Source organism: Meriones unguiculatus, chromosome 7, assembly GCF_030254825.1.
Source record: "Meriones unguiculatus strain TT.TT164.6M chromosome 7, Bangor_MerUng_6.1, whole genome shotgun sequence".
Lineage (NCBI taxonomy): Eukaryota > Metazoa > Chordata > Mammalia > Rodentia > Muridae > Meriones > Meriones unguiculatus.
Genome location: NC_083355.1, coordinates 92955550 through 92976884, shown reverse-complemented (window position 1 = coordinate 92976884; position 21335 = coordinate 92955550). Strand labels below are relative to the sequence as shown.

Genomic DNA, 21335 nt, shown 5'->3' with positions numbered 1-21335 from the left:
CGTGAACAGAGTCATTTAGAAAGCCCCCGAGGAAGTGTAAACAAAAGGGAAAGCATGAATGGAGCGCTCCAGAGACAAGTGTGTCCAGCACTGCCCGCGACACCTTTAGTTGGGCCTGCCGCTGCTGCCCAGCTCTGCCTCTCCCCACATACCCACTGGTGATTTAGAATTTTTTTTCTTTTTCTTTTCCATTCTCTCTCTCTCTCTCTCTCTCTCTCTCTCTCTCTCTCTCTCTCTCTTTTATTCTCCTTTAGGGCAAGGCAAAGTTTCTGATTTTTTGGGACCCAGCCATGGCCCTTCTGCACTTTCTGTAAAATACCCACTTTCTCGCCATCGCCAAGCAGCGTTTGGCAATATCAGATATCCACTCTATTTATTTTTACCTAAGGAAAAAACTCCAGCTCTCTTCCCACTCCCAGCTGCCCTGCCACCCCTCCCAACCCTCGGCTTGCTCTCCACCTGGCCTGCTGGGAGTCAGAGCCCAGCAGAACCTGTTTAGACGTATGGACAGGAAGCCCAGCGCTCCACAGCACTCAGTCCGCTATTTCTTCGTCCCGGGGTTTGCCAGCGCTTCCTGGGAGTCCTGAAGCGCTCGCAGTGCAGTGAGTTCATGCACCCTCTTGCCAAGCCTCAGTCTTTGGGATCTGGGGAGGACGCCTGGTTTTCCTCCCTCTTTCGACTGGGGTATCGTCCTTGCCAGGCTTCCCCAGCCCCCTGGCCTCGCTCCTGGACTCACACAAGAAGATGCACTTGCAAAAGGCTCTGGTGGTCCTGGCCCTACTGAACTTGGCCACAGTCAGCCTCTCTCTGTCCACTTGCACCACCTTGGACTTCGGCCACATCAAGAAGAAAAGGGTGGAAGCCATTAGGGGACAGATCTTGAGCAAGCTCAGGCTCACCAGCCCCCCTGAGCCGTCGGTGATGACCCACGTCCCCTATCAGGTCCTGGCACTTTACAACAGCACCCGGGAGCTTCTGGAAGAGATGCACGGGGAAAAGGAGGAAGGCTGCACTCAGGAAAACACTGAGTCGGAGTACTATGCCAAAGAGATCCATAAGTTCGACATGATCCAGGGACTGGCCGAGCACAGTAAGTCCAAATGCTTGCTGGGTGTCTGCTCTGGAGCGGGTGAACTGGAAGAGGTGGGGGGTGTTTCACAGAGGGGCCCTGGCGGCGGTTATACGGCAGAGCGCCCCGGGGTTCACCACGGAGGTCAGGCATTGCAGCTGCAGCTGTGTGGGTGGGTGGGAAAGGAGACAGAGACGTTCTGGTGTGAGCCTAGAGCTCCAAGAGGCCAGGAGCCCTGGAGCCAAGTGGACTCCCAGGACATCCTTGATGAATATTAACTCCGATTGGTATTGTGCCACCTCGGGAGACATGTTCTCACACAAGTATGCGCAGAGATTAGCTGTGAGCACATGGGTTCTATCAAGGGGTGGGCTGGCTGGCCCCCAAATCCTCACAGTCTTCTGAGTCCGGACACCTCCATATTCTCCTTGCTTTTCCCAGCAACTTGTGTCACATGTCCCAGTCAGTGTCCTAGCTCCCAGGAAGCACAGCACCTGCCTCACATCTGTGTCCGTCACGTTTTTTTCAGAAGCCCAGTCGAGGCCCCTTAGTCTAACACACACACACACACACCACACCACGTGAGCTGGGAGGGGGAGGGTAATGCGTGCCCTATTCTCACATACGTGGACTTTGGGGCGATGTGAACACTTACATTACACAGCAGAAGGATTCATATGTGTAAAGCGAGGCCTCCCACGGTAATGGACACAGAATAACCCAAAGCATCTGGCCCGCCAAGGGGAGGTGTGAGTAGGAGGGATGGCCGTGGGGGCGATGGGGATGTGTGTCTGGGAGTGTTTCTTCCCAGGAGGCTGCTGTCTGCAGAGGAGCTGGGAAGCTTCTGTGCGAGACGCCTGTGTGTGTTTGCACACGTGTGGAAGTCATGTGTGTTTACTGAACGGGGATTTAAAAAAACCTCAATACAAGAGAGAGAAATTTGGCAGATGTCGAGAAACTGACAGCCTAGGAAAGAGGAATGTGAGACGCTCTGGGCCCGAGTCTGGGAGCCGCCTGGTTTGCTCTCCCTACCAGCAGGTGTCCTCCGAGCCCTGGTGACTTCAGTCCCGGGGCCCACCTGAGAGGTGGGCAGTGCCCAAGTGGGGGTGAGAGGATGGGTCAGAGCCAGGGGGGTGGCACAGTCAGAGTGGCCATGGGGCAAACAGCAGGCAGCTAAAGAAACCTGGCTGCAGGGAAGGAGCAGGGGTGAGTGTCGATGGGTGGAGTGGCTCTCAAGGAAGATGGAAAGGCCAGGAGGGAGCTGGCCTACCAGGCAGAAAGAAACCTGTGGTTTTGGGAGGTGGGGATGGGAGCGTTCTCAGTACAGTTTCCTGTGACTGCCTGCAGTTTCCTTTCTTCGGATTTGGCTACTTGTGCAAAGTCAAGGCTGGAAACCAGGCAGATCTGGAACTGCCTGCCTGAGGTGATCACAGTTTCTGGAGTCATTCAGGACTAGATGGGCTGAACCCAGGGCTCCTTGGTCACCTACCAAAAGCCAGTCATAGTAACCACAGGCATCAGAGGTGCTCACAAGTCTGAGGAAAGCAGAGGACAAGACGGTAGTCCTGGAACCTTTAGAGCCTAGGTCAGGAGGAGAGTCTGAGGAAGGAGGGATTCTGGGTCATGAGGGATCGCCCTGTCTGGAGCCCTGAGGTGAGAACAAGCCATCCACGTGGACTCACGGCCACACAGGTATGTGTGGATGTGGACTTCGTGCAGAAATCCAGGGTGCAGAAGGGGTAGCCTCAGACAAAGCCGAGAGCGCCCCCGACAGATGCGCAGTTGCCAGGCTGTAGCATCAAGAGTTGAGGCAGGGGTGGGACATGGGGGCCTATGGAGTGTGCCAGCTTGGTGCAGTGAACAGGATCATCTTCTAGACGCTGAGGAGGAGCCAGTGTTGAATGGGACACAGGCAATGCCGGGGAGGCTCACAGGACCATCAGGAAGCAGGTCCCGGCGCTCTGCAGTTAGCACAGCTGGTTGGATGGGCACCAACCTGGGGCCCACCCTGCAGCTGGCCAGGTGGTGGTTCACCCTGGCACACTAAGTGCAAAGAAGGCCGGAACAGCTGCTGAGAAGCCCATCCCGAACAACTTTTTGTTTGTTTTTGTTTTCCTAGACTGGACTGGGGGGGGGCGGGTAGGGTTCCTCTGTGGTGCCCTGACTGTCCTGGAACTCACTCTGTAGAGCAGGCTAGCCTCGAAAGCACAGAGATCTGCCTGCTTCTGCCTCTGGAGCACTGGGATTAAAGGCTCACTGCCTGTCTTGTCCTGAGCTTCTGAGGGTAGATAGGACTGGTTCCGGGTCGATCCTGTTGCACTATCAGAGGCTCTGTACGAGAGATAAAGTTTGCTTTCACACTGTATCACTCCCAGAGGATGGGCCTTTGGAAGGAAGCGACAATAGGACCTGGGACAAGGTGACATAGACAGACAAACCCGAAGAAGGAATAGTCTCCAGTGGGAGGCCAGGCACCGGAGTGAGGCCAGAGAGAACGGTCTCTGCCTCGTCATGGCGCATCCGTTAAGTGCTCCAACCTAGAATGGATCTGTGTGAAATGCATGCTGAGCAGCGGTGTCCACGTAAAACGCACATTTTAAGGCCACCTTTACTCTTTGGCTCTAGTAGAACCTTGGCCTGTGACACAGATGTATCCTACGTTAATCTCACCAGGAGAGGGGGTGGCAGAAGAGGGGGTGGCGGCTGCTGCGTCTGTAACCCAGGTTACCCAGCCTCAGGAGTAAACTGGATTTGCTTCCGCTCTGACCGTTGGGGGTGGCACAGGAGATTCCTATGCCAGACGTATTCCCCCAGGTTCAGTGAATGGGTCTCCTTTTCCTCCTAGACAGTCTCAAGCGCGTTAAGCGAACTCGGCCATAGGGTGTTTCTTCCCAGAGCCCCAGCTTCCTCATGGGAGGTCGTCCCTCGGCTCCCTTTTTACCTCATATGAACTTTGTCAGACAGAGGCAAGAGTCAGCCATCACATAATTCTCTAAGACGTTGCCATGGGAAATGAGTAGGTGCTTTCTCTGACTCGTGTAATAGGGAAGGACACTATCTTTTCCGTATCATCCATACAAGCATGGGCATAAGCATCATTTTCACCTTCGGCCTTGGAGCTATCTGTGTCTTGTGAGACTCGTGTTCTTAGCAGCCAAGGGAAGTGCTAAGACCAAGGGCAGAATTCCCCCAGCAGGAAGACGACCTCGTGTTTTGGGCTTTCTCTTCACCTGTAGATTTTGTTCGTTATGAAATGTAAAAGATATTCCACGGGGGCTGGGCTGAGGAGATGGCTCAGCAGTTAAGAGCGCTGGTTGCTCTTCCACAAGGACGTGGGTTCAATTCCCAGAACCCACAACTGTCAGTAGCCTCAGCTCCTAGGGATCCAACGCCCTCACCCAGACATATATGCAAGCAAAACACCAAGGCACAGAAAAACAAAAATAAAGAAACCATTGAGAAAAGATATTGCATATTGAAAGAACTTATATACCACAGCTATGAGTGTTGGACACTCAGTAAGGTTCTGGCTACCCAAGGGGGGCCTGGAGAGAACACCCTGGGCCCATCTCTCCCTCACAGAATAGGGGAAGTGTGGAGACATCGAGGGGAACTTTTGTTCTCAGTCAGCTTGAAGATGGGGTGGCCCAGGGGCAAAGGGTTTCCTAGCAGTGGCTGTTAAGGACAAATGCCTTCAGAGAATAGGTCGGGGGTTCAGATGGTTCTAGAAAAGCAGCTACGGCCACGGAGAAAGTAGGCTTATGTGGCAGGGTTGGGGTGGGAGGAGCTGGAGTGGCTGCTAAGGAGGAAGCCACCATGCAGCTCTTACTGATTTTCACGTTCAGGAATGTAGGTCCAGCTTGACTCTATTTTATCATTTCTCAGGATAGCGGAGAATCTGGAAATTTCTGCAAAATCTCCCAACTTGTAACACAGACTTAAAATGTTTATGGGCTTCTAAGGCAAAACTTTTAAACATTGGCTAAACAACATCTAATTCATTTCCAGGTTAATCCATCTAAAGTTTGAGACCATCCAGGCAGGGCTTTCTCAGGCCCCTAGCACACTTGAAACCGTGGTACCTTTCGCAGAAAAATGATAAACTTTGCTTCTCTGTTCTGGCTGCACACTGGAAACATCTGGAAAACTGCTGTGGACCCACCCAGTGCAGTCAGTTGCTGAGTAGTGGGGTCATAGTTCACTGCTTTAAACACTCCAGGTGGCCCTGTTGTTCATATCATTCTGCCATTGGCTCCCACAGAAAGGAGGTGTTCAAGCCGATACACACCTGTCTGAGAACATTTTAAGAGACAGCTACAGACACATGGGTTCTCCATGAATACTGTGTATGGGTTTTGTGGGTTGTTTGCTGTTCTTCCTAGAGCAAAACAGACGAAAGAGCGTCCATCACTATGCAATCGTCAGGGCATCAGAAACAGTTGGAAATGATGTACTTTGTCAAGGTGACGCCTGTGCCTAGCTCTTGCCTGTCAAGAGCAGCTCTTAAGCACAAAGGGTCCTGGTCATTGACTCTTTAGGGCAATGTTGGGATGCCAGGGACCTTTTGAGGAATTCTGTCATATTTGCTGCTAAAATTATTAATATCTTTCCCCTGGGTAATCACCCGGGTCTACTCCGACTTTCAGGACCTCAGATTCGATCAATGGGGTGTGGTCAAATCCCACGTCTGCCACCTGCTACCTGAGTGGCCATGGGACAACCATTTAGCTCTTCTGATGTTCTATTTTCTCATGAGTAGAATGATACATTTTACAGATTCTCCTTATTTTTGCGTATTGGTAGAGGAGCTACATAATATGTAAGTTGGTGCGTGATATGTTTTGCTTACTTGTTTACACAATCCTTTCCACTAATTCCACTAACTACATGAAGGTATTTTTATTTATTTGTCTAGAGACAGGGTCTTACTATGTTCAGCTTGGCTCTGAACTCTTAAAAGTTTCTTATTACATTTATTTATGTGTGCATCAGGGCACCCAGGCATGCTTGCACGTGAGTTGTGCCAGATGAAAACTTTCAGAAGTCTAGCATCGTCCTCTTCTCCAGTGTGGGTTCTGGAAGTCAAACTCAGATCACCAGACTTAGCAACACTTACCTTTACTCATAAAGCCGTCTTGCCAGCCCATGGCCTCAGACAAATTTGAAAAATATTTTTAAAATTTTCTGTACATGGGGGTTTTGCCTATATGTTTGTCTACAGCACATATGTGCCTGGTGCCTGCAGAGGCCAGAAGAGGGTGTCAAATGCCCAGGAACTGGAGTTACAGACAGTTGTGAGCCACTATGTGGGTGCTGGGAATTGAACCCAGGTCCTCTAGAAGAGCACTCAGTGATCTTCCCACTGAGCCATCTCTCTGGTTCTGAACTCAGAATTTTCATGCCTCAGCCTCTACCTCCCAAGTACTTCCCATTCCTTCTTGAATTGCCACAGAATTTTCACTAAGAGGGGTCTGTTGAGGTACAGGTACGTGAGTGATGGAATGGAGGTTAGCAAGGGAAGCCATCAGCGTGTCCCGAGGACTCTGTTAGGGTGTCACCTTCCCTGTTTCCTGGAAGCTCGCTGCTTCCACCCCACTCTGGTCCCTTCCTCCTTAGTTACTATTTTCTACTTTCTTCTCCCCTTTCATATCAGGGTACACATTGCCCTGACTCCCCTTCATGCTCTCCTAAAAGACAATTATTGCAGAGGCCAGACTGGAGACATCTCCCAGACCAGTTCTCAGTCACTGGGAGGGTCACTGGTCCAGGTGCTTGTCCACATCCAGAGATACAGGCCTGCTGACTTATACACGAACACGGCGGATGTGACTCTGTTACACAATGTGTCCTACTCTTGCAGAGGACCATAGTTCAGTTCCCAGCACCCACACCCACCCCTCATGCTAACTCCAGGGGATCCGATGCCCTCTTCTGGCCTCTTTGGGCACTGCGCTCATGTGTACAAACCCCCACCCAAGGCACATGTAAGTAGGCATAGTTAGAACTTGAGATAAAATGCTTTCTAGACGTGTGCTTTGTATGTGAGGGACTCTTGGTTCCACCCCTAGAAGCCTTCTATACATGCACATACGAGGATTGCCACCACTCCCTGGTCCCTGGACTGGCTTAGAGAATAATTGGCAGTATTTGTTCCTCCAAGGCCAATTACTAATGAGGGCTTCATTAGCTGCTGTTCACAACACTTCTTTCCTATATCTGTTCCATTCATTTTCCTTTAACTGCCAGCGTCAGGCCCACCAGATGGCAGTTTCCAGAAACACCCACTCGTCCTTGCCTAAAGAACCAGAAGTGTGTTTGCTGGTTTTAGGCTTCTTATCTGCCCCACCTGGGCCATGACTCCTCACCCGCCCCTGGCGGATGCTTCTGCTCACATCCCAGCCATGTCCATTATGTGTGGAATCTGGGTCTAGGAGCTTGAATTTCAAGTCATGGCTGTTGTTACCCTTTGTGTAGAAAGGATTTCTCTGGTGTTAATGCTCTCAGACCTTGAAGTTATAAAGGACACCGGGGCAGAGAGGAGACAGAGGCTTCTGCTCTCCTTTATCTGGCTTGGACCTGCAGGGAGCAGATGCTCCCTTCCGGCTGATAGTGGGATGGTACAGGCTGGCGTAGCACAGGCTACCAAGGGCACAGACTCTTTGGGCTGGCTAGTTTTATGTCAACTCGACACAGACTAGAGTCATCAGAGAGGAGGGAGTCTCAGTTGAGAAAACGCCTCCATAAGATCCAACTGTAGGGCCTCTTCTTAACTAGTGATTAATGGGGAGGGAGGGCCCTGCCTATTGAGGGTGACACCATCCCCAGGCTGGAAGTTTTTGCTTCTATAAGAAAGCAGGCTGGCCGGGTATGGTGGTGCACACCTTTGATTCCAGCACTCAAGAAGCAGAAGCAAGAAGATCTCCATGAGTTCATGGTTTACAAAGAGTTCCAGGACAGCCAGGGCTACACAGAGATACCTGTCCCCTCCCCCCCCCAAAAAAAAAACACAAAACAAAAGAATAAACAAAGAAAGAAAGCAGGCTGAGCAAGCCAGGAAGCAGCACCCCTCCACAGCTTCTGCATCAGCTCCTGCCTCCAGGTGCCAGCCCAGTTTGAGTTCCTGCCCTGACTTCCTTCAGTGACGGACTATTTGATGTGGTAGCATAAGCCAAACAAAACCTTTTCTCCCCACATTGCTTTTCTTTTCGTCATGGTGTTTCATCACAACAATAGCAGCCCTAACTAGGACATCCTTAAAGAGAAAGGAGTTGTTGACAGCCATATCTTTTTATTTGGAAAAAAAAAAAAAAAAAAAAAAGGCCTCTTTGCCATAGAAACTGCTTGCTGTTTAGGTCTAAGCCACCGCCTTGATTCTGCAGCTCCCTGCTATGAATAGGATAGGGTTTGGCCTCTCAGTTTGACACCTGGGTGTCCCTACAACCCAATGTTTCAATCTCTTCTCTTCACTTCAGCATGCCGCTGTGGGTCTCTCTTCCTCTCCAGCCCTCGTCTGCCTCCAGCAGTCCATGTATGTAAAATCCCTTTGTCAACGCCCTACCCTTGTGCAGGGGGCAGATTGCTGTCACTGCTTCCATTAGGTACTGAGCCCTTGGCCCCTTAAGGACTTGATTCTTCCTTATTCTTCCTGCCATTCCTCTGCATCACCCGAAGGTTCTGTGATTTGACTTGGTGTCACCTGCAGGCAGGGGCCGTGGCTTCCTATCATCTTTCACATATGTTTAGATGTTTAAAAAGCTGGGAAGTGGTGGTGCACACCTTTGATCCCAGCATTAGGGAGGCAGAGGCAGGCTGATCTCTGAGTTCAAGGCCAGCTTGGTCTACAGAGTGAGTTCCAGGATAGCCAGGGATGTTACACGGAGACATCCACTCTTGAAAAACCAAAACCAACCAAACAAATGGAAATTGTAAAGATTTAGTGTGTGTGTATGGGTGTGTGTGTCTGTCTATCTGTGTTCCTGAGGAAGCCAGTAGAGGGTGTCGGATCCCTTGAAGCTAGAGTTACAACCAACTAGTTGCAAGCCATCTAATGTGGGTGCTGGGAGTTGAACTTCGGTCCTGTGGGAAAGCAGCAGATGTGCTTAACCACTGAGCCATCTCTCCAGCCCCTATACATGTTTAAAATTGGATAAGCGCCCAGTGAACAAGAACATGAATGGATCCACTAGCTATAAGACAACTGAATGACTAGCTGCTATCTTCTCACAACTTGTTTTGTTGTTGTTTGATTGCTTGTTTTGTTCTTATAACTTAGCCTGGCTGGGAACTTGCTACACAGACTGGGCTGGCCTTAAACTCAAGATCCTCCTGCTTCAGTCTCCCAAGTGCTGACACTGCAGGCTTTGCTGCTAGGCCTGGCCGAGAATCTGTATTTTTGCAAGATTAAGAAAAACAAATCTGGAGAGCTTAACAGTTTGGGGATAGCAAGACAGTGGGAGGAGGGCTGGAGAGCTGGCTCAGCTTAAGAGCACTGGGGCTCCTCCTGAAGACCAGGGTTCGAGTCCTAGCATCCATGTCAGGTAGCTCACAATGGCCTACAGCTCCAGTTCCAGAAGATCCAATGCCCTCTTCTGCCCTCTGTGGGCACTGTACACACACGGTGTACATACAAATACTTGGGTACACACACACACACACACACACACACACACACACACATATTAAAAGACAGCGTTTAAAGGGGGCAATTACACTGGACTGTTTGTTCTCAATTATATGTCCTGGGGCTCCCAGGCCTCTCTGCTCCTCATTCAGGACTCTCTATGACTCTGGGGTCACCAAGAATCTTCCTTCATCTACACCTTCAGGTCTGAGGCCTCCAGCCTGTAAGGCAGTCATAGATAGGACTGTGGCCGTGTGTCTGCTGGCAGCACACTGTTCTGGGGGCCCTCGCTCACTATGCCTCTCCCCACTGCTTTTCCTTCTAGATGAGCTGGCTGTCTGCCCCAAAGGGATTACCTCTAAGATTTTTCGTTTCAACGTGTCCTCAGTGGAGAAAAATGGAACCAATCTGTTCCGGGCAGAGTTCCGGGTCCTGCGGGTGCCCAACCCCAGCTCCAAGCGCATGGAGCAGAGAATTGAGCTCTTCCAGGTACCTCTTCCAGCGGGAAACCACACCCTAGAAGCTGGTTCCACCTCCAGGGCTGGCCCGCACTGAGCATGGGAGTTTGACGGACCTGGTCAGACCCCTGGGAGCCTTTCTCATTAAGAGGGCTGAGTTACCCGCGGTGTGCAAGGGGCCTGGTGTTCAGAAGCCTTTGGTCACCCCTTGCTTGGCCCTCCGGTCCCGTGCCTTGTAGGCTATCCCCGGCGCTCCATCCTGGCCTCAGATGCTTACTCTCTCCTCTGCCCCACAGATTCTGCGACCAGATGAGCACATCGCCAAGCAGCGCTACATTGGCGGCAAGAATCTGCCCACAAGGGGCACTGCTGAGTGGCTGTCTTTTGATGTCACTGACACTGTGCGCGAGTGGCTGTTGCGGAGAGGTGGGTGAACTCTTAGCAGGGACGTTTCAGGAGGAACTCCAGGTCCCTTCTGTGTCATGAGAGGAAAGGGGAAAGAACTGGGGGAGGGTGTGGGGAGGAAGCCGTATATCAAAATCTAGCTTTGCTACTAACTGTTCTCCCTCCATCATTAAATGCTGGCTCTAAGTCAGGCCCTAAGTCAGCATCGAACGAGACAGGTGAGGGCTCAGATCTCACGGGGCTTTCGTTCCGGTGGCAGAGACATATAGTAAGCCCGTGAACATATCGATGACAATGCACTGAAAAACTAAGGAATCAAGGTGATGACGGCTGGAGGCGGGCTGGACGGCTGGCTGCTTAGGGGAGGTCTCTGTAAGGAAGGGGAGTCTGACACTGAGATCTAGGCGACGAGAAGGAGCGAGCCCTTTAAGGTCAGGAGGCTAGGCTAAAGGGTGACCTAAGCAAAACAACAACAACAACAAACCATAAGACCCAGGCCCCTAGGCAGAACCCAGCCTGATTTGTTGCAGCAGTGAGCAGAGTGGAATACCGGAAGCTGAGGCCATCTTGTCCAGTATCTGTGGGACCACAGGCAGGATTGGGGACTTACTCCAAGTGTGCTGGATGCTATCAGCAGGGTAGGCATGTGGCTGCAATGAGGTGGCCCTTACCACAAGCCCTCTGGTTGCTGGCAAGGAAAGGGGAGAAGCAAGGAAAACGTTTAGGGAGCGCGGTAGCGGTCTAGCAAGGGCAGCGGCGGCTTGGATGGGACAGTGCAGTCGACACAGAAATATGGATTCATTCTGTAATTTGGAGGTTGAGCCAATAGGCTAGCATTAGGTATAGTGTTAAGACAATAGAGCGATCTCCGATGATGTCTAGGGCAGACTAGAAGAGATCTGTGGCAGGTTCGGTGTGGGCTGATTCAGTTTCCGATGCCCAGGGTCATTGAACTCCACAGTACGTGAATCAAAGGTCACATGTCACAAATATCATATGCACCCGCCGTGCCTCCTCACCTGGAAAATGAAGTAATGCTTCCACTCTGCAGGCCTCCCAGAGTTGTTTCAAGGGTCCCATGTATCTGAGAGAACTCTGTGGATTCCAAAGCGCCTTGTCAAGAGCAAGCTCTCATTACGTCAGATGAGGAAGCCAAGGTCCAGAGTGGAGAGGTCTGAGCTGACCCAGCCTGGATTAGAACTTGCGTCCCCTGAGTAATAACAGTCTGGTGTGTCTTGACACCATGTTGGTCCTTTCTGCTCTGACTGCTTAGTGGTGGTGGTGGCAGTAGGAGATTTCATCTAAAACTGGGTATAGTGGTGCACGCCTTTAATCCTAGCACTCTGGTGGCAGAAGCAGACACATCTCTGTGAGTTCGAGGCCAACCTGGTCTACGTAGCATGTTTCAGGACAGCCACGGCTATGTAGAGAGATGTGGTCTCAAAAAAACCCAAAAACACAAAGATTTCTGATTTTTCTTGACTAATGACAAGACTGGCCCCCTGACAGTGTGTCAGGGATGAGCGGTAGCCACCCTGAAAAATGTGCGGACTTCCATGATCTACTGGACTCTGTAGACGGCCAAGTCTTCAAGCTCCCATCTGCGGGGCCTAGTGTGGTAACTGAGTTTGACACATGATAGGCTACAGACCCTGTCCTGGTCCTGGTAGAAAGGTAATACGGCCTGTGAGAAAGAACAGGACCCAGATGGTAGCAATGGCACACCTCTCCAGGCAGTTCTGTAGCCAGCCTTCAGCTCGGGCACGGAAAGAGGGGCTGGGCGAATTCATCTCTTAGTTTCCCTGTCTGATTTTAATCAGCTCCACCTGGATTTCTCTGAAGCCCTGGGCACTTGGAGCGCTTCTGTTCACAGCTGCAGAACTCAAGGAGAAGTTTGCATAGGACACGCTTTCCAGCCTCCTTGAGACATTTCATAATAAAACCTGGGGGTCCTCCACCCACCACCCACCACTGCCAACTCCTGAGGTTTGTTTTTCATTGGAACCTTCATTTCACACTTCGGCAAATTCTGCCCACCCCTCCCTTCCCTCAGGGGAAGTAGCTGAGGCCTCTGTTCCTGAATCTCCTCAGAGTTCATGGCCCCGAACCAGGCAGCAAACAGACTCCGAGTTGGAGCAGCTGGTGGTGTGGAGTGATGAGGACTGAGTCACACCTGTGGTTTGGGACTCAGGAAGCATCTGCAAGCCTGTGTGCTCCAGGTACCCAGAACTGCCTGGGCCTCTCTCCAGCATGGAGGACCCAGGTCCTTCCACTATTGTGCGTTTACTCACGCAGCCCACAGCTTCTCTGTATACAGAGCCAGGCTGGTGGGAAGTACCCCGGGGTCGTGGTGCAGGACAGGTGGCACGGTAAGAAAGCACGGGCATTCTGCATCTCGGTGAATGTGGGAGGGATGTGTCCCTGGCGCCTTTTGTTGCCTGGTCTTTGTCCCTGACAACTAGTTGTGTAGTATCTCAGCTGGGAACGGTGCCACACACCTGCAGTTCCAGCACTAAGCTGAGGCAGGAGGATCACGAGTTCCAGGCTAGTCTGGGCTATACAGTGAGCCCTTATTTAAAACAAACAAAATGTGTGAGGCCTTGTTTAAAACAAACAAAATGTATAGTGTGGCCTCTCTTATCAGAACCCATAGGCTCTCTGTCTGGATCTTGAAATAACTCCTTACCGACTGGGTATCTTGCATAAACAACTTAATAGCCCCAGTGATCTCCTCTGTACAATGGGCCAGTGATGTTTTTAGTTGATAGGATCATTATAGAGACTAAATGAACTATTGCTGGGAAAATCTTATGGCAGTTTAATGGACAGTAATGTCAACAAATGTTGGCAACTATCAGCTCTGAGCCATAGACCAAGTTAGGCCACCGTCTTGTGCTGGCCACATGCACTGTGACCTTTCCTTTCTCCAACACATCTGCATGTGCCTTCACTTTCTAACACATAGAATCATAGAACTTGCTCAGTCCAGGTCTCCCACCCATGCTTGGACAGAAAGTGCTGTGTATTGCTCATTGCAGCTACATGGCTCCTTCCAGCTGCCTAACACCAAGGAAAGGGCAGACCTCATGCCTGGCCCCGTCCTTTCTAGCTGGGCTAGAAATATGCCTTGCTGTATTGACTTGTTTCCCCAGTGAGCTAGTATTCAGAAACAGAGATCTTCATGCTTAACAAATTCTCCCCGGGACATAACAAATCTGGTTGGGTTTTGGGATTTATGAGGAGCCGAGCTATTCTTTAACTGTCTGAGTTCATGTCATCTGGACCCTTGGGATGCCAGGCTCATGTCATGGTCACCGGAACCACCATGCCTGTACCATTCTACCTTGGAGAAATGGGCTGAGCCAAGTGGCTTTTGGAGTGTTCCTTGATGACGATGGGCTTTTAGGAAGACCTCAGGTTGCTCCCGAGGCCAGATGATGATCCACTAAGGTGGCTTCATGGAACAGTAAACCAATCATCTCCCTGAGATGTTAACCTGGAAAAGGTCCATCTCCCAGGACCTTTCCCTACACCAGCCATAACTGGCTGCTACCCTGGGATTGACAGAGCTCTGACCCAACGGGATTGGCCTTACCCCAGACCCAACCTGGTTTTCTCTTCGACTATTTGATTCAGTCAAACATTTCAGTTAGTGTGCATGTACGTGTAACCCCCATCTGTGTGTGTGTGTATGTGTGTGTGTGGTGTGTATGTATGTGTGTGCATGTAGGCCTCAATCTCTTTATAGCATCCGTTGAAAATAGATGTTTACTTCCGTTCTTCATGATACCCACTGTTTGCACTGCCATCTAGCTGGTCATAACATAACAGAAATCTGTGGCGTGCAGTACCCTGTGAGGGAGGCTCCCAACCTTAGAGGCTCTTTCGTCACCTTGTGCCTCTCAACGTAACTCACTTCTTGCCCTTCCTCAGATGGTGGGCACACTGCCCTGTCACCCGCTGTTCTCCCCCCCAACTCCACATCTTCTCTTGCAGAGTCCAACTTGGGCCTGGAAATCAGCATTCACTGTCCATGCCACACCTTTCAGCCCAATGGAGATATACTGGAAAATGTTCACGAGGTGATGGAGATCAAATTCAAAGGTACTGATAACGACGCGTGGTGGAATGAGGGCATAGGCGACCCAGTCTCCTTCGTGGCGAGGCCTGATTTGCACTTGGGTGATCCTGCTTTGTCCGCAAAGCACTGAGTCCACCATTCCCCTCGGAGAGAATAGATTAGCATCTGAGAGGCAGCAGGGTTCTGGGGAGTGGTGAAATCATGCAGGCCAGCTGTCCAGGGAACTAGGACAAGAGTGCCTCTTTCATAAGCTCGGTACACAATTAAATGAGACAAGAAATGTGTAACAGTGAGCCAATGGATGCTCAGTGAATAACAGCTGTCCTCCCTCTCCTCAAGGAAATGACCTCCGGTAGGCCAGAAGGTGAGTGCCCCGCTGCTGGGCTTTCAGGTGTTGCTGGACTTTCCTGCTCCCTGCCCAGGAACTGTGTAGGTTAGGATGGTGCTTCCTGGCCTGACCGCTTGACCATGGGCAGTTGTATAGAATTGGTGCTATAGCAGAGCTTTTCTCAGTTTCTAAGATAAGCATAATTTTCTGCAGTGTAGGGAAGCTCTCTTTTGCCTTCCTGTCTCTGTTTTGGGCACATGAGAAGTGTAGTGATAAGGAAGTCATCTGGAGAAAGGTGAAGGTTGCTCTTGATCTTGTAGAGATCTTGGGCCTGGGCCTTAGCCAGCCCTTACCCTGCATGGACTCAACCCGAAAGCTTTTGTGTATTTATTTTTTTAACAATAAGAGCTTGATGTCCTAACCACAGTGCCACACATCCTCACATCCAGGTCAGGCTAAGGTGGTACCTTCCCCTCACTGCATTTATTGTCCCTTTTGCATAAAGACTTCAAGACAAGGGGGCCACACGCCAACGGCTCGCATCTATCTTATATACCCAAGGGCCCCTCCCTAAGATCCAAGTCCTTCGTGTAATTGTCAATTAGATTCCCAGCTTTCCTGTCCTGGTAAAGACAGTCAGTGGCCTGTGGCAGTCCTTCACAAGCCTTCTGAGTCAGGCTCTGGTCTTCTCGGCAGCTGAATTCGGGCTCCCTTCCTGAGCCTGTCTTAGGCTCTATTACCTTACCTGAATCTCACAGTGAAGACACCTCTGAGCCCCTGAGCCCAGCGTGCAGGGCCACAGTTCCCAGGTCTTGCCTCTTTGTCTCCAACCTGGGCTATCTCAAACTGCGACACCTTAAGTTGTCAGTAGGATTTCTGTGAAAGTTTGACTAACTCAGATTCCAGCAGGGAACCCAAACCCCGAGGTTCTAAGTTTCATGATCCGAAGTGTGTGACAGGTACCCGCCTGGCAGTGGGACGCTCCATGACTCCACCAGGGGACCCCAGGAAGGTGATGCGCTTTTGTGCAGGAGTTGTGAGGGTGTCTGACTGGTGTCCGGAGGGGTATCCATGGTAACCATTGAGAACTTTTGATACTGCTTGCTTCCCTCAGTCTGTGCCGTCTTACGGGGTTCTTGCTCTGGGATTCCTCCCTCACAGGCTGTACCACCACTCATCCTGACTGGGCAGTGATGGGCTAAGATGGGGTGTGTACGCAAGCTGCAGAGGCACTGCTTGTCTCAGACAGGTGGTTGTCACCTTGCTTCCCTTTGCAGGAGTGGACAATGAAGATGACCATGGCCGCGGAGACCTGGGGCGTCTCAAGAAGCAGAAGGACCACCACAACCCTCACCTGATCCTCATGATGATCCCCCCACACCGACTCCACAGCCCGGGCCAGGGCGGGCAGAGGAAGAAGCGGGCACTGGACACCAATTACTGCTTCCGGTGAGCAGTCTGGCCCCTTTAGGGGGTGAGGTCAACCTGACGTCCTGTGGCGCTGCCTTGAGATCTGAGCCCCCCTCAGCCAAGGGTCCCCGATCCTTGTCACAAACATGTCTAGAGAAGACAACTAAAAGTCTTTTCCAACCTCTTCTTGCTTTTCTGGGAACCCAGTGTTTTCTGTAGCTTGGCTCTGGTCAGGAGGAGAATCTGGGGTGCTGCCATTGGAGGTACTTAGGCAAAGCTTCCTCATGGTCTTCCTGTTTAAAGTACTTACAAGATGCTTTTGTGTGCAGGGAGATTAATGCAGAGACTCCATTGAAAAAGTGCTTGGTTCCTATTGTCTTACTTTCTTTCCCACTGTTGTGATAAGTACTCTGATGCAAATTATTGTGAGGGAGAAAGGACTTATTTTAGCTCACAGTTCTAGATTATATCCATCACGAAGACTTCAGGGTATCAGGAGCTTGAAGTAGCTGCTCACATTATATTCGCAGTTAGGAGAAGAGAAAAAGGAATGCACGCTAGTGTTCAGCTCATTTCCTCAAACTCACATTCTCCTGCCTAGGGAATGGCGCCCCCCACGTAGGTGGGTCTTCCCATCTCAATTCTTGAAATAAAGATAATCCCCCATAGGCACACCCAGCAGCCCTTCTCACAGGAGATCGTGGATTCTTTGGAGTTGACAATTAACAGGATCCATCACATCTATGCAAGCCTGGAGGATGAGACTGGATAGGGAAGATAGGACAGTCCTTCATTCACAGTGGAGCTCTTGGGTTAGAGAAATCACCAAGGGCTTCAGAAGGAACCTGCCTTTTTATGGAGGCTGTTGCGCTTCTTTATTGGACAGCTGAACAGCTCACAGATGCGGGAAGGATGAGAAAGCCTACCTCCCTGGGGATAACAGGAAGACCATGGCATTGGGAGGGGGTCTGGAGAGTGAAGTTCTTGCAGACTGGGAACTGGGAGCACATAAATGGAGACCGGAAAGGCTGGGGTTTGAACAAAGCCTTCCTTCAAGGATGGGTGAAGTTTCATGAAGGGATCCAAGAGGGGGTGGGGGATGGGGCAGAGGGAGAGTACTTCCAGGGAGAGGAGGAGCACAAAGGGTCCATGGGCCAGAGAAGATACCGGGATGGAGTTTGGGTGGGACAGCTAAATATACCGCCAGCTCAGGAAACAGCAGGGATGGAAGAGGTGGTGTGGCTGCCATCACCTGCTCCAAGGCTGTCAAGTAGGCCCATCTCATAGGGCCATTTGTTAGCTGGGGTGAACCCAGTGACTTCAGCCCTAAGGGGTTTCTGTGACGTACGTAAGGTTGGTCTAACTGCTTCATTTGCGTGTTTTTCTGATCTCACCTGGACTGCTTACTGTGAGGGCTCTTCAGCTTCTTGCCTGAGGCCATGGGGGTTTCTGGAACTCCAGGTGACTTGTCCATGCTTAAGAAAAAAGGAGGGAAGAGCCAAGAGCTTTCCTCTTCCAGCTGTTGCTTTTCTAAACAATCAAGTATCTTTGCCAGAGCTTGTCCTACTCTCGCCAACTTCTCTAGTTCTGACTGGCCGTTAATCAAGTCACATGACTGCCCTGGCCTTCAAGGGTGGCCAGGAAAATGAGTGTCCCTGGGATGGGAGGAGTCAAGGAAGAATGTGGTTAGGAATGGCTATTTAAAGGATAAACAATGGAGTCTATCCTGGTTCAGTCTTAAAACCTACAAGACATCAGACTAGCCAGGCCAGGTGGGGCATACCTGTAATCACAGCACTTGAGGAGGCAGGGCAGGTGAACTCTAAGAGTTCGAGGCCAGCCTGGTCTACAAAGTGAGTCCAGGACATCCAAGGCTACACAGAGAAACCCTGTCTCGAAAAACCGAAAAAAAAAAAAATCAGACTTTACCTTTGGAAAGCGTGACTTCCTGGTGTCTTCAGACGGGAAAATGCGAGTGAAGCTTCTGACATAATAGTCTCCCTCTCTGTTGATTTCCTGTGTGTGTTTTCATCATAGCAACTTGGAGGAGAACTGCTGTGTGCGCCCCCTCTACATTGACTTCCGGCAGGATCTGGGCTGGAAATGGGTCCACGAACCTAAGGGTTACTATGCCAACTTCTGCTCGGGCCCCTGCCCGTACCTCCGCAGCGCAGACACAACCCACAGCACGGTATGGAGCAAGGCTCATGCTCTCTGGGTACTGGGGCTCCGCTGACCAGGCTACTTGTCTGTCTGAGTGAATGAGAGGTTGACTGTTAAATGAGTGATCATCTTGGATGAGAAAATCCCTGTGGTAACATTCTGATCCCGGCAGGCTGGCCCGATTCTACTCGCACTCTGCAATGGGTGAAAAGTTTGCTTAGCATGTACAGTGCTCTAGATTCAGTCTCCGGCACAGACAGACATGTACACCGACACACGGACATGCGTTTGGAGCTCCTACCATATAGTTTCAAGCATCCTTTTTGTTTACTTTGTCTAAAGCTTTTGTACCACGGGAGCTATTCAGCTGTCACATGCCACCCTATGGCACAGACGTGTGCACCTGTCTGGTCCACGTCTGTAGATATGTGGTCCAGAGAGGTTTCTACTTCCGTTAAGACAGCATGAAGCATGTAGGAAAACAGTAGCAATAAAAAGAGCGGAAGGCCCGCAAGCTCTGCAACCTGCCTTCCTCGAGGGGAAAGGAGGGCAGTAATCTATGACGCTGTCTACCAGCGAGCACATCGCTGTTGCGTCCTGTCTGGGCCACACACTCTGGCAATTATTAAACGGGTCAAGGTAGTGGTGAGTGAGAACGTTTTAAACCAGTGTGGGAACTTACAGTAAGGAAGACCTGAAGGACTTTCTCAGCAGCCAAGAGTTTATCCACTACAAATCCCCACAACAGTCATGCCCTCCGGTTAGCAAGGACCATGACTGTGGGTTCCGCCTTCTGCCACGGTGCACGGCTGCAACTGGTCTCTTACCCGCACTGGTCCCACAGTCCCTCCTGAGCAGCCCCCGTGGCCACTCTGCCTACCCAGAGTAGCCCCCACAGCTCACACCGTTCCGGAATCACAGGCTCCAGGCTTGGCTTTCTCCTGCTTAAACGTGTGACCCCACCCGCAGGTGCTGGGACTGTACAACACCCTGAACCCGGAGGCCTCGGCCTCACCATGCTGCGTGCCCCAGGACCTGGAGCCCCTGACCATCCTGTACTACGTCGGCAGGACCCCCAAGGTGGAGCAGCTGTCTAACATGGTGGTGAAGTCGTGCAAGTGCAGCTGAGGCTGGCCCGGGACACAGGAGGGAAAACTACCACACCACCGACCGCTGCTCCTTGGGAAACTGAAGCGACGGACCTCACCCTAGAGGCCTGGAGCCCCCAAGCCCTGGCTCCTGGCCAACGGCCGAGAGGGAGGCTTCCTTCTGGAACGTTTCTTTCTGCTAGCTCTGAGAATCACTGTGGTAAAGGAAGTGTGGGTTGGTTAGGGGAAGGCAGACTCTTGAGAACACGGAATTTCTGTGGGGCACACGGAGGTGGTGGGGTAGAGGAGAAGGGATGGTAGGTCGACACGGTGTGTGGCAATGGGACTGGGGCGACCCCAGGGAGGAGGATGGGTGGAGTGGTTGGTCAGGTGAGGGCCAGGCTGGAAGGCACTTGAGCTCTGAGGTCTTTGCTCATTGCAGCACATCTGTTCTAGGGAAATGGGATGTCGTTAGAGGAGGCGAGCGTTTTTTCTTCAGACAGTTTACCAAGACAAAGTCCCCCCCACCCCCGCCAACCCCACCCCCAGAACCATATCTTTGCACTGCCTGGGATTAAGGACAATCTGTTCTTTTTGCAAACTGTGTTCTCCCATCAGTCAGCATCGTGAGTCATTACAGATAATGTAATTAGATTCTGGGCCAGCAGCTAGCTTCTCGGGTCCCTTGGAGATGCTGAACTTAAAAGCAAAGGTCAGAACTCGTTCTCTCATGTCTTCCCTCGGGGGCCCTCCTTTTGCCTTCCTCCTTGGTCATATTTCCCCTTGGACATCTGGCTACACACCTTCTGGGTCAGGGTGCACTCTCTGGATTCTGGGTCCACGTAGCGTGGGGCATCAGGGATTGTCTCCCTCCTACCCTCCTAGACCCCACGCTCTCCTGGTGTTCCTGGAAGCGGGTGCTGCGGGCAGACTGTCTGGGGAGGCTGCACGCACCTGGCATGGTGACTCGGGCCCCGGACACACAGACTAAAGTATAAAGACAGATACGAGTATTACTCTCAAAATCTTTGTATGAATAAATATTTTTGGGGAATCACGGATGATCTCATCTTCTGGAAGGTTGCTTCTAGAACAGTAAAAACCTCGTTCTAAGGTGTGTGTGTGTGTGTGTGTGTAGGACTCCGTGAGTAGTCTTTTAATTGCTCACTGGCATCTACTTACCAGAGATAACTGGGATCCCGGCACAGTGTCTTTCAACCATTGTTTAGCGTGAGGACACTGGGTTCGCTGCGCTGTCTCTAGAACCTGAGGAAACCGCACCACTGTCTGGGCACATGACCCTCCTGCAGGGAGCATTTTTCTCAGACACAGAGGCAGCGCCCGAGATGTGCAAAACTGCACACCAATCTCGTGACTGGGGAGAGATGACTCAGCGGGTTTGGCGGCTGCTGTGCAAACAAGGACCTGAGTTTGGTTTCCTGGCACCGGTATAAAGGTCAGGCACGGTAGTAGCCATCTGTAACCTCCGTCCTGGGGAGGGGCAGGAGACAGAGACAGGTAAATCCTGGAGGCTGCCTGACCAGCTAGTCCAGCTGAAATCACAAGCTCCAGGGCCAATGTGAGATCCTGTCTCAAGAAATAAGGTGAAGAAGGCACCTGAAGTTGATGTCTAGCCTCCATGTGTGTGTTCTTTGGGGACGTACACACACACACGCACACACACACACACACAGAGAAAAGTTATGAAATTCC

General features: G+C 51.3%; 1 protein-coding gene across 1 annotated transcript; it reads left to right on the top strand.

The window, feature by feature from the left end:
* The first annotated feature begins 7 nt into the window (after positions 1-7).
* On the top strand, positions 8-20683 carry Tgfb3 (transforming growth factor beta 3). The gene is made up of 7 exons (XM_021653001.2): positions 8-1090; positions 10015-10178; positions 10444-10573; positions 14549-14656; positions 16239-16410; positions 18409-18562; positions 19504-20683. The coding sequence occupies exons 1-7, from the start codon at positions 745-747 to the stop codon at positions 19660-19662; spliced, it is 1233 nt and encodes a 410-aa protein (XP_021508676.1). The 5' UTR covers positions 8-744; the 3' UTR covers positions 19663-20683.
* Positions 20684-21335: the final 652 nt, after the last annotated feature.

What these genes read in the sequence shown, in the direction of transcription:
- Tgfb3 (XM_021653001.2), top strand. Translation starts at nt 745, where the DNA reads ATGCACTTGCAAAAGGCTCTGGTGGTCCTGGCCCTACTGAACTTGGCC. An exon ending in AGAGAATTGAGCTCTTCCAG is followed by an intron (nt 10,179 to 10,443) that starts GTACCTCTTCCA and finishes TCTGCCCCACAG; the next exon opens with ATTCTGCGACCAGATGAGCA. An exon ending in CAGACACAACCCACAGCACG is followed by an intron (nt 18,563 to 19,503) that starts GTATGGAGCAAG and finishes CCCCACCCGCAG; the next exon opens with GTGCTGGGACTGTACAACAC.